This window comes from Montipora foliosa, chromosome 2 (assembly GCF_036669935.1).
Source record: "Montipora foliosa isolate CH-2021 chromosome 2, ASM3666993v2, whole genome shotgun sequence".
In the NCBI taxonomy this organism is placed as follows: Eukaryota; Metazoa; Cnidaria; class Anthozoa; order Scleractinia; family Acroporidae; genus Montipora; species Montipora foliosa.
This window is the reverse complement of record NC_090870.1, coordinates 46507814-46520313: the sequence shown is the minus strand read 5'-3', so window position 1 is coordinate 46520313 and position 12500 is coordinate 46507814. Positions and strand designations below refer to the sequence as shown.

Genomic DNA, 12500 nt, shown 5'->3' with positions numbered 1-12500 from the left:
TTGTCTTTGCTTCCATTTCTTCAATAATTTACGTACCACACGCACCCAAGGCTGTGCTCTAAGGGAAATTTCAGGGAGCCCTTCGGGTTCCCAAGCATTTCAGCTGGGGTGCCCCGCCCTTCAAGTGGGTCGCCCAAATTAATTCATTATATCTGAGATCAGCAACGCAGCAAGACCTTCATCCATCTCTCTCTCGACAAAACAATGCTGCTACTGCTCTGGTGATTGTCGAAGAAAAACCCCCAGCCAGTCAGACTTAAGTTAAGACCGATTGCAGCAGGTTTATGTAAAAACGTTTGGGTCTAATGCAGGTAAAACCTTTTTATTACACATAACATGAGAATTTTATTCCATAACGCTCATTTGTACAAATCTATACACTTTATTTTCTCATGTGGAAAAGGCTTATACAGCCAATCAGAATGGCATACAGCTATTTCACATGTGGAAGTATAACCAATCAACGATAGCGTAAAGACGTTTCCATGCCAATCACTTGTGCATCTCATGCATCTCGTGCAGATCGTACTTTGTTATTGAATTAAATTAAATTTGCATTTGGTTCTATTGTTAGTGAGTTTTTGTTTCTAATTTGCGTTCAGAAAACTATTTTTAATTAATGAAAATTCTCGTCTTATGTGTAATAAACAGTTCACAACACAGAAAGTGCTTTATACAGGGTTTTATTCACTCGTTGTTTGTGTCAAAAACCCTCACTTGACACAAACAACTCGTGAATAAAACCCCGTACGCCACACTTTCTATGACGTAAACTATATTTACTGGTTAGTTGGATTGAAAATAAATTTTCAAAACATGAATCAATGCCGCTAGATTCCCGTGGAGCTTTTGTGAAAACTGCCGTGAAACAATGAAACCACTGCGGCTCAAAAGCTATCAACTTTTTTTAGCAAGTCATCTTGATCTGGACGAAAATCATCGCTACAGCACAGAACTAAACCATTTTTTCCTTATATTATCGGTAAAATGTTTAGTGGAATGAGCTTTTTGTGGATTTGGTCGAAGCGCCAGCCACAGTGTTATTTGTTTAGGGCACGCAATGATTTGTCACGAACCAAAGACAACACGGGATTGCTCTGTTTCTAAAACAAAAACAAATAGCATGATATCTTTCCCTTTTTTTATTTCGTTATTTCATAAACAGGGTAAAAACAACCATAATTAACCTAGATGTATTTTAGCCAAGCAGGCGCAGCCGCGAAAAATCGTAAAAATATTAAATTTGCATATTAAACTGCGATTCCCAGGTTCTCACAAATGTAAATTGCACGGCTTCGCCGGCCGCGCTCTACCACTGTCAGAGCAGAGCAATTAAAGCTATAACCAATAAATGCCAAACTCCACATTCCAAATTTTAAATGCCATTTTTTGAGAAAATCGAAATTTGTGCGGCCGCCGGCCGTCATGTGCAAAGTCACGGATTATGTTACATGTGAAATCACATGGAACGGCCTTTGAACCGATTGTTTCGTACGAAGAAAAAACAGTTTCTAAGAGGTTTCGTAAACTGTAACCACCAACATATTAAAATTTTTAGCCGTCTTATCTGCTAGAAATACAATAAGCCAGAATGCCCAGCCGGGCGACCAGGTAATTTTTCTCACTCGCCCGAAGGCAAATGTTAGTCGCCTTAGGCGACCGGGCGCCGTTAGAGCACAGCCTCGCGCAACTATAATTTTCCATGACTTTCCATGACCGACAATTAAATCCCATGACTTTGCAGGCCTGGAAACTGAAATACTTCAATTCCATGACCTGTGCGAACCCCGTTTAATTTATTGAAGTTAGGGGGGAAAAAGCCAACTTTCCTGAGTGAAATATGGCAACTAGGCAGCTGTCCCACTAACACGAGGTGGAAGAAAAACAGGGGATGGAAGACCACTTTAACATTTAGGATATGGATTATGCATGCTGTGGATACCCCACTTCAATCAGGTGCCTGGTAAAAGCTGTCATAGTTCCCTACGATGTTTATAGCTTGGGAACATAAATTTGAACAATAACATACAGTACTTCAAGGAAAACAATTAAATGGTACAGTGTATTTATGTGGACAAGGCTACATGCATGACTTTTATAGTTTATAATGGTAATACATGTAGGACTGAATGGAGTCCAATTCAGTCTGTAATCATACGAGTGATTAACTAATTCGGACGACCATGTAGCAGGAGTCCGATTTGTTCAATCACGAGTATGATTACGGACAGATTTGGATGACACAAAGTCCTGTTACCAATTAATCATAACCATTGCAATTTCCAAGAAAACAAATGCATTCCTTTTTCACTGTCTAACGACTAATGATTGGAAAATCCCCAATTTGGTTGGGTAGGTGGTTGTTGCTATGGTTATTGTGATAAATTCTGTGATTGGTGGATTAAGCTGAGTGCACTTAATAATAATTATGATTGGCTGATGAAACCGTCTGATTACAGCCAACTGTCCGATTTCACTGTCCGACTACAACCCTACACAATAATTAGTGAAAAATAATGCAGTTAATGCACCAATCAAATTTGAGAAAATTGTAATGGTTATGAATTATGTATACATCTAATAATATAACTGCAGGTGGTTGCACAGTTTCTGCCAATGGAAAGTGCAACTTTTTCAGTTTAGTATAGTGACTTCCAACGACTAACCTTTTTCCCTTCCTCAGTCGTGATTGTTAAAGGCGAACCAAACTTTGGAGGTGGTTGGGTTAAAAGACATTTCAATATAAGGACAACTTCACTGTCCTATAATCACATAACAAAGAAAACTATGAAAAGACTGCACAGTTGCTAAAGATGATCAATGTCTCAAAAGTAAATGCTTGGTGAAAGTGCACAAGCAATCCACTAAGTTGATCTCAAGAGGATCAAAATTAATCAAACACTGGTAAACTTGCCGATGACACTTTGAAAACGACCCTAAAGTTACAACAGGAATGTCTTACATAGACTAAGAGACCTTCCCAGTGTTTCCATCTTCCTGTTAGCCTGTAGAGCAGGTGTTGTTTGGGAGGCAGACGCTTCTTCAAAGGTCCAATGTTCGTAATGAGCCGCCATTTAAAAAGCACACAACCATTGTCTTCCTCTCACTGAGTCACCACTGAGTGCATTTTTTTTACTCGCCTCAGGTCTCTGTTAACAGTCTTGCTATCCAAGACATCAGCCGATAATTCTTACCAAAACCAAAATATGCCTACTTTTCAGGCTATCTTCCTGTCCCATCGCAAGAGGTACAAAATGATCACCATGCAACTTCTTTAAATTAAGCACAGTATATTTAATATACTTGTCATGATGGCCTCAAATTTATCAGTGGCAACAAGAGATAAAGCCACCCTGCAGTGTATGTTCTTCAGCTATAAAATAGGGTCAATATGAAGCTGAGATAAAGAACTGCAGACTGAGACGATTACAAGTTTGACCCCATCTGAAATTCTGTCAGTCTATCAATGCATGATGCAGACAGTAGAGAATCAAAAGTAAAAATCTCCACAGGCAATCACTTAGACATGTTGCTTTATTTGCAAAGCAGCAAAGATACATAAGGCGGTAACTACCTTTTTTTCTTTTCCAAAAGGCATCTTAAATTTCTCACCTTATTCTGTCTTTTTAGGTCAGATATCCTGTTCAAGAGTTCATAGAAGACTTTAAACCAAGGCAAATAGCTAAAGAAGAAAGGAAACAAAAACAATAACAATCCAACTAATGAGTGCACGGATCTTCAAAAATAATAATATTGAAATTTAAACGTTGACAGTTACATTAATGCTCATTCATCTCTGATCTATTACTGAACAGATGCATGGCAACATGGAATCTATAAATTTGTTAAATGGACATGCACAATGCAATAAGACATAGTTTTTTTTACATGTACAGTACCTGAGGATGCAGAGGCAAGTCTTGACATCAGGGGAGTAACGACAAAAACCAAATCTGAATGTCCTTTCAGCATCAGTCAGAACAAAAGTGTAGTGCTGTACAGCATCTCTGAAAGACATTAATATCATTAAATATTTAAAATGTTATTTACTGCCACTGTAAATAATGGTGAAGCCATAAGAAAAGGAGCCTTTGGGTTGCTTTTGACTTATTATTAAATAAGTTGGCTTCTTAACCCATGGGAACGAAAATTGGGTAAAACTATTCTGAGGTCTTCATTTTCTTCAGAACACTTTTTGTGTGTCATTCATGAACGATATTTACTATTTAAATATTCAATTAAATTAATATTAAAGAAAATATATCATTCATGAATGACATACAAAAAAATTACTTACGAGCTTGAAACACATGGAAAACAAAACTGAGGAATTGTCTTCAAGGCTTCCTGAAATAAATAATAATTAATTTTTATTCAGAATAGGAATTGTTGTTAAAAACAATCAAATAATAATAATAATTATTGACCCATCCTTTACCTACATGTGCAGGTATTTGACCTTAATAAAAATGAGAGTTACAATGTTGTTTATGTCACTCAATGTTTGCACATACATGTACCAGTAGGTTGCTGACGACTTCACAAGTAGGCATTATCACCCTGTACTGTCATCCTTTTCTGCATAGATTTCTAAAGCAAATTACAAAATTAAATGTAATGTTCACAGGCACTTACTTTTTCCTCAAAGTTTGCAGGATAGATGAACTTGATCTCTGGACCTGATATAATAACAAAGAGTTACATTATGAAATGAATAGTTCAAACCCGTCTATCTAAAATCTGTCTGGGTATTCTTTCGTGGCATAAAAATCCCCTTATTGATCGTCGGCACATCATCTTCCCTATAATGCACCCAGTCACCTGACCGCATAAGAATTGGCATGTATCTCCCCTGAAATATTGGAAATGAAATTTTAATTTCATAATAATTTCATAATATTTTCATGCACACTGTATTAAGGATTCTTCCATCCTACAAAATTCAAAACAGCTAACATAAAATAAGATGGAATAACCAAAACTACGGTAGTGTTGCTTATACACTGTACTTTCTTAAACTGTTATTACTTGGAGTATTACATGTACCTTACAGTAAGTGGCTTTTGGCCAGCAAGAGAATGATTACACAACTAAAAACTCATCTTGAACCAGCTATATAATCTAAATTAATATAATATGGGGCATGGCTCAGCCATCAGTCATGCTTTAAAGCACAGATCAATCGTTGAGCACTTATGTCATTTAAATATGTGTTCAATAAAAACATGAAAATTTATGATTTTAAATTAATTCAAACATCTGGCCATTAGGCAGCCATCAGAGCAATTTTGCATGTAGCTATGGAAACCATCAGCAACACGTGTAAGGTTACTTAAACCCAATACATATACTAGCTAGGATGACATTAAAATTTAAAATTCTTAAGTTTGGAAGTACTTTACAGTGTATTTCCATTGATGTCCTTAAGTCCATATGTGACCATATCACGGGCTCAAGTTAGACCTTGTCAAGGTCAGCTGTTTTTTTTTTTAAGTTGACCACTGACCCGGGACTGTTTGTTGATTGGATTGCAGGCTCAAGCCAGGTCAGACACTCACACTCACAGCTGCACGAGACTTAATTTTTCGCACGCTTTCTATGGCTCGACGCGGCTACACAGCCATGCTACGTCAGCAAAAGCTCTTGACAGTCAATGCTTTTCGTGTTCAGGTACGGTTTGGAAAATATAAGTTTGGAAAATACAAGAAGTTTTTTTACTCCGCTTGCCTAACTGTTTTTCGATGTGCCTTGACACCGGCAAGAATGTCTAAACATGTAAACGCAATGAGTTCTTGTAAAAGTATAAGGAAAAATATCACCAGCTTGTGTTTTCAGAAGTTTGTTTAGAGCACAAACAGGTAATTTGTTGGAGATCTTGTTTGAAGTTTGTCCTTTCTAGCCTTTCTGGTTCTAAGCCAGGCTGGCGTATTTCAATGAAATACATCGAATTGTAAATGATCTCGTTTTTAGAGATAAAGTGGAATAAATAAAATACATCAATAAAACTCCTTGTTTGACCTTGAACCGACAAAGACGATCTGTCACATCACGAGCTATAGTATGTCTGTGATTTCTAATTTTAGTGTGATTCCTATTCACTGGCGTTTGACAGTCGACTCTCAAATGGCTTCTTTCCTTTTCTGTTTGCTTGCTGAGGATTTGCTTGTTTTCTTTTAAAACTCTTGCGATTCAAGAAAAATTAATTGCCTAACTGGTGAATTCGACAGTAGACTGCGCTGGAAAAACCGATATCACACTCATCACTTCATGATTCATGCGATCAGTCGGTTTTTCAGGTGAAATTACCCGTGGAATTCTCGCTAGTTCGGCAGCGAAGAAAATGTTACATAATTAATTTAAGCAATATCCGGGAAAACCAAAAGGTGGACAGTTCCAAAGACTTTTATTTTCACTAATCCTACAGCCAGTAAAAATAAACAAGCCGAGAGCTCCGCTTTTAGGCTTGGCTAAATCTATATATTATCTACCACTGCGAATATTTTGAAAGAGTTTTGTATATATATATCTGTTAATAATAAATAAACGGAAGGAAACGCATTGAATTAAATGAACTAAGTATCTCAGCGAAGCGGAACTTCGTTTGGAATTGGTGTGAATATATAAAATTAAAAATACAAAAATATCAAGATCACATCACATACAACTAGAATTTACGTCATTTGTGATAATAATCACAATCATTACGCTTATACATTGTATACAAAGTGAGATTCCGATCCAGTTAAACACGATTTCACGGTTGTAATTATTACTGGGTTAAAATTATATTACCCACGCCAACTTTGAATGAATGAAATCAATTACACTCAAAAGATAAACAACTTTGAGGTCATACACAGTATTTTTGTTAAAGCTTGCGGCACTCGAGATTGTGCATTTAATTCACAACAAAATTATGATGTCAACTCACGGACCGGTATGAAATATTCGTCTAATTTAATTTATTTACGTTGCAGCCTTCATAAGTCTTTTAAGACCACCTTTCATTATCAGATTAGCCAGTTTACGCCTTTACTTGTTAGAAAAAAAGGAATTTGTTCAATGCGATGTAAGACACGACACAATCCAGTTTTTACCTTTTCCACTGTCCTCTGGAGCAGAGACTTCTACGAAGCACTCTAAAATCTTGTCCGGGGAAGGCCTAAAAAGCATCAAAAGACAAATCATCTTCATGTCCTTTGTCGAACACAGAATATGTTCTGGATCGCACCTCACTCTAGAACCCATATTGAGGGGATAACCGACGTTGCTCAACAACTTTGAGTCGTTCACCCGGCCGCCATGTTTGTTGTATCAGTGATCCCTATGCGCTTGCGTCATTTTGGCAAGGGGACGAACTGTCGGACGAACTTGGGTGCAGCCGGAAAAGGGCCGAAAGGGACGCAGGAGGAGGAGAAAGAGCGTGTTTTTTGAGTCCTCTGTGCTTGCACAAATAAATAAGCAATAATCAGTCGACAGGTGAAAACAGCGACTCCATCCTTTGCCATCCCTTTGCCGTCCCTCTGTCTGTTAACTTCCGCCAATGACAAGAATGGGCGTCTTAGCTTTGTTTTCAAGGCCCATTTTCACCCTTGATGCATTGCGATCATTTGTTATTCTTTTGAAAAGCGCGCCGTTAGGATTGAATGACAACAACAACAATTTATTCAGGTACAGTATTTCCATTTTTATGTATGGCATCACCTAGGTAGGTACTTGGTGTCTCTTTTTCTATTGTTTCAAATTTTTTTAAACAAGGTCTAAAACGTTCAGTAATTATACATTTACCCTAACCTAACCCTAACGCTAATTAGGCCTAAAACAATATTTAGGCTTAACTGTTAGCATTTCTAATGGGTTTGGGCTTTTTTCAACAGTTAAATTATAACCTCAGTCTGCATTTTACACCCGGTCTGCAGTCTGCAGTCTGCGTTTTACACTGACCGGGCGACGGGCGAAAACACAAATGGAAAAAGCACAGTCCTAGGCAGGAATCGAACCTACGACCTCCATAATACCGGCAGCATGCTCTACCCATTGAGGTACTTGAATTCCTGCATACCCCACGTAGGTCACCAATCTATGTCCCGAACCGGCATCGCAGAGGTCACGGGTTCGAATCCCGTTGGAACCACCTGAATTTTTCAGGTCTATCAAAAAGAGACAATAGGGAGTTTAATTAAGCAAGGACAACGGCTATGGCAACGAAAACGTCAGTCCAAAATGTAACGTAGCGCTATCGGGTATCGCAAGTACTTCGCGATTATTTCACAATTATCCTCTTGTCCTCCTCAAGAGGACCTCACATTTGGCTATTAATGTTTGCGTTGTTTCTTAGCTCTAGGACAGCGACGAAAGGTGTGAAACGCTAGTGCACATCTTCGCAGTCCATGTTAATGCTCCCGCGGTTTTTTCCTTGATTCATTAATAATGGTATGCTGTTATTCTGGGATGAAACGTTCATTCCTTCTGGCTAAACTCCGTTTGAAATTTACACCGCAAGCAGAGCGACAACTTTGCTCTTTAAGAGATTTAAACTGGTTATTCCTTCTACTAACCCTTAATGGGACAAGGACACACCTCGTAATTATCTAGCCTACGTGTAGCCGTACCCTCCCACCGAAAGAAAAGGAAGGCATGGCAACACATAGGCTAGTAGTTTTCCCGTAATCCCTAACATCCTAGAGATGCAGCATTGGATCATCCCTCATGAACACAGAAGGCAGGGGTGCTTAAACTTTCAGTCTTGAATTGTAACTTTGTAAGTTGCTTTTATAATACTGCAAACCATGCACTGGAAGATCAAATTATGTCTGATTTTGAACCAATCTGATCTTGGCTCCGCGTTATAGACTAACCCACCGTTACCACACTTGGACGTTTTCACCTTAGTGAAATCATAAACTCTAGTAAACACTAGTTGCTGGGCGACGGGCGGTCAGTGTAAAACGAAGACGGTAGACTTCAGACTAGGGGTAAAATGCAGACTGAGGTTATAAAGTAACTGTTGAAAAAGCCCAAACCTCTTAGAAATGCTAACGTTAGGCCTAACCCTGATGGTGTTACCGTGTTTAGATAATTTTGGGCTATAGATAACCACTAAATGACAAAATACACCACGTATCTTCCATCACCTATCAAATTGTGCAATGTCAATTACTATTTGATTAACAATAATCGTGAATGTCTGTAACTCATAATTTAACGTCATGCGTAAACAAAAGCAGCAAGTGATCTACAAACGAAAGGATCAATATTGTTAAAAAGGAACAAAACTTTTGAAGTGATATCAAGGTCTTGGAAGAAATTACACCTATTTCATCATAAGATATTGAGCGAGGGAAATTGTACAGCGTGCAAGAGAACAGAATATGAGTTTCATTCTCGATGTTGTTCAACTGGCACAGTGTACAAATTCTTAAATGCTCAGGAGTCTTAGGGACAGTTTCTCCCTCTTTCAATGTAAAGACTATGATTCCCCAAACGAAGTTCTGTGCAGGGGATTTTTAATTCTATCAAAAAATTCAGCATTTTGGTGTAGAAGTTCAGTTTCCGGTTAACTTTTTTGAGTGATAGTTTGAGATAGTTGGTGCTGAACTCGGTTGAGCAGGAGACAATTACGATCATTAGTGTGTTAGCAGGAGACAATTACGATCATTAGTGTGTTAGCAGGAGACAATTACGATCATTAGTGTGTTAGCAGGAGACAATTGCGATCATTAGTGTGTTTAAATAGAATCTTTCTAGACTTTACAGTGTTACTTAATCCTGTGTTAAGATTTGTAATCGTACGTTTTCGCATATATTAGTTCATTATTTAACCTTGTTTGTTCGTTCGCCAAAAATAAGTTTTTTTCAATTCTATCCTCGACGAGAGTAGTACAGATCAGATCTTATGGGGCATTTTCGAATCTCGAGGACATTTTCAACTATTACGACATCGTTTCAAAGTTAAGTATTGTTAGGACATCGTTTGCAAAGTTATATTCTCATAAGACAGAATAAAATGTTTTTCTGGTAAACATCGGCTATCGCAAAATATCGTGATTTGTCAGTGTCTCGCGGATCAATTACTTGCCTCAGCCTTCGGCTTCGCAATTGATCTGCGAGACACTGACAAATCACGATATTTTGCGATAACCGAGTTCTGCACCAACTATCACTCAAAAAAGTTAACCGGAAACTGAACTTCTACACCAAAATGCTGAGTTTTTTGATAGAATTAAAAATCCCCTGCACAGAACTTCGTTTGGGATCATAGTCTTTACATTGAAAGAGGGAAAAACTGTCCCTAAGACTCCTGAGCATTTAAGAATTTGTACACTGTGCCAGTTGAACAACATCGAGAATGAAACTCATGTTCTGTTCTCTTGCACGCTGTACAATTCCCTTCGCTCAATATCTTATGATGAAATAGATGTAATTTCTTCCGAGACCTTGATATCACATCAAAAGTTTTGTTCCTTTTTAACAATATTGATCCTTTCGTTTGTAGATCACTTGCTGCTTTTGTTTATGCATGACGTTAAATTATGAGTTACAGACATTCACGATTATTACTGGGTTGCCTATGGGCAAACCCAGTCGAGGTCTACGTTTAGTTTGTTTCTTTTCTTTTTACTGGGTTGCCTATGGGCAAACCCAGTCAAGGTCTGCGTTTAGTTTGTTTGTTTTCTTTTTTTTTTTTTTAGTTTTTTTTTTTTTTTTTTCCGTGTCGGTAAAAGTCTTGCCTGTCACTCCCCTGGTAAGTGGTGTCTTTGTGGATAGAGCCTTCTGCGAGTATTTTCTTAGGATCGAGAGGGTAGTGGAAATGCGTAGATTTCTCTGGTGGACACAGTAGAATCATTAACTTAGCCTGCAATGGCGTCGAAAGTCATCTAACGCGAATGGCGTTTTAGTAGATCCTTAAACAAAATATACCCTTATGGAGCTCAATAATAGAAAGTCAGTTGGATAAAATAGGCAGGAATCTCAAAAGCGACGAGCACTGGACTTCGAGAACAATCTATCACCCGTCGAGACGAAATCAAAGTGAGCAGTATTTACCTGAAGTACATGGTAATTTGACACAATTGAGTTTCTTGTCTTCACGCACGCAATCAAATAGGAAGAGGTTTTCGCCTCTAAGAGCAAATATGTTGTTTGTTTCAATAAAATTTTCGCTGGAAAAGGATTCTGTGGTATTTTCTGCCTTTGTGAATTATAATATCATGTTGTGTATTGAATTTTCGAGCTTAAGGTTCAAATGTGATATGGGAGAGGTTTTTTAGTATTGCTCTGTAAGCAGGAAGGGTTCACAGGACTGTTGGAAGCGTGCTTGAGTTTCAACAAAATGAGGCCCAAAATCAGTGAAAACTTGTGACGCAGATGAATAATAAAGTAGCTGCTATTTCCAAAATGATGGAATTACCTGGTGATAAATAACGTCGTACGCGTCTTGGAGAGTAAATTTTGACTTTGCATAAACAAGAGTTGGGCGATTGTGATCTTTGTTTTGACTTCGCTCATTTCATTGTCAAACTTTATAACACTTGACAGAAAAAGAAACTTACAAAAACCCGGTATCTTGCCATCATTTGACACAGATGCTTCACTGTTTGGCTAGTAAACATGCCGCGGTAACATAATCACGGCGCCCGCTGAATTCCGGCCATGTCACTTTCGATTTTGCAATTTACTTGAACGTAGCAAAAATCTCCCAAAATGTTTGTCGCTGATCGTAACTTTTTATATTCTATAGATCGTTTTCACGTGACGTCATCACCTTCCAAAATCTAAAACTAAAGATCCACCAAAGTTTTTATCCTCATCAGGCATAGGAGGCGGCATATCTATATCTGTTGACAATTTCACAGCTCAATAGCGTGCTTCGTTTGGAAACCAGAGCATTTTGAATTTCCGGATTATGTAGGTGCGTGACACAAAGCTACGATCAAGTTTGTTGAAAAATATATACTTATCTCATGATTTTGAGCCCTTTTAGAAGTTAGAGCATTAGGAAAAGTGCTTATGTAAATGCTTGTTTTTTTAGTAGTGATAATCAGTCGCCTAGATAGCCAAAGTCAGTTCCAGATGTTTACACTATTTTCCGGCCTGCGAAACATTTCGACGAATATCTGAAGTTTGGGGAAACGCAGAGGCCTAAAACTTGGACAAGTGTCTTATTTCTTTATCTTCTATAAGATAACAATTTCTTAGCGTTTTGCACTGGATAGTTTTTGATTTATTTTTTTTATTGCGTGACAGTGAAAACGATCTATATTCAAGGTTAAAAATTAATGTTGTTTTCATGTCGTAAATATTTTATTCTCGATCGACCGTCCGGGAAACTTCCTTCTGCTCTTTCTGAAAACTGTGTATCAATATTTATTTGCTTTTTCATCATCAGCATTTGTTAGCGTTAATAGTATTTTCGGTCAGATGTTTCTGTTTTTTATGAGGGGTTTATTGTTTTGGTCTCCCATCCCAACACTAACCCCGCGAAACAGGGCTTGACTTCA

The 12500-nt window shown here is 37.9% G+C and overlaps 1 protein-coding gene across 2 annotated transcripts in view; it reads right to left on the bottom strand.

The window, feature by feature from the left end:
- Positions 1-7381, bottom strand: part of LOC137993321 (DENN domain-containing protein 1A-like) — a 29006-nt gene extending 21625 nt beyond the window's left edge. The window contains exons 1-7 of one of the 2 annotated variants that reach the window (XM_068839087.1): positions 7232-7381; positions 7098-7162; positions 4636-4679; positions 4298-4347; positions 3900-4007; positions 3613-3682; positions 2667-2762 (exon numbers count right to left, since the gene is read on the bottom strand). In XM_068839087.1, coding sequence (XP_068695188.1) covers positions 2667-2762; positions 3613-3682; positions 3900-4007; positions 4298-4347; positions 4636-4679; positions 7098-7162; positions 7232-7248 — 450 coding nt within the window. In that variant the 5' untranslated portion in view covers positions 7249-7381. The remainder of the gene's footprint in view (positions 1-2666; positions 2763-3612; positions 3683-3899; positions 4008-4297; positions 4348-4635; positions 4680-7097; positions 7163-7231) is intronic. The other variant, XM_068839089.1, reaches the window with a different exon arrangement.
- Positions 7382-12500: the final 5119 nt, after the last annotated feature.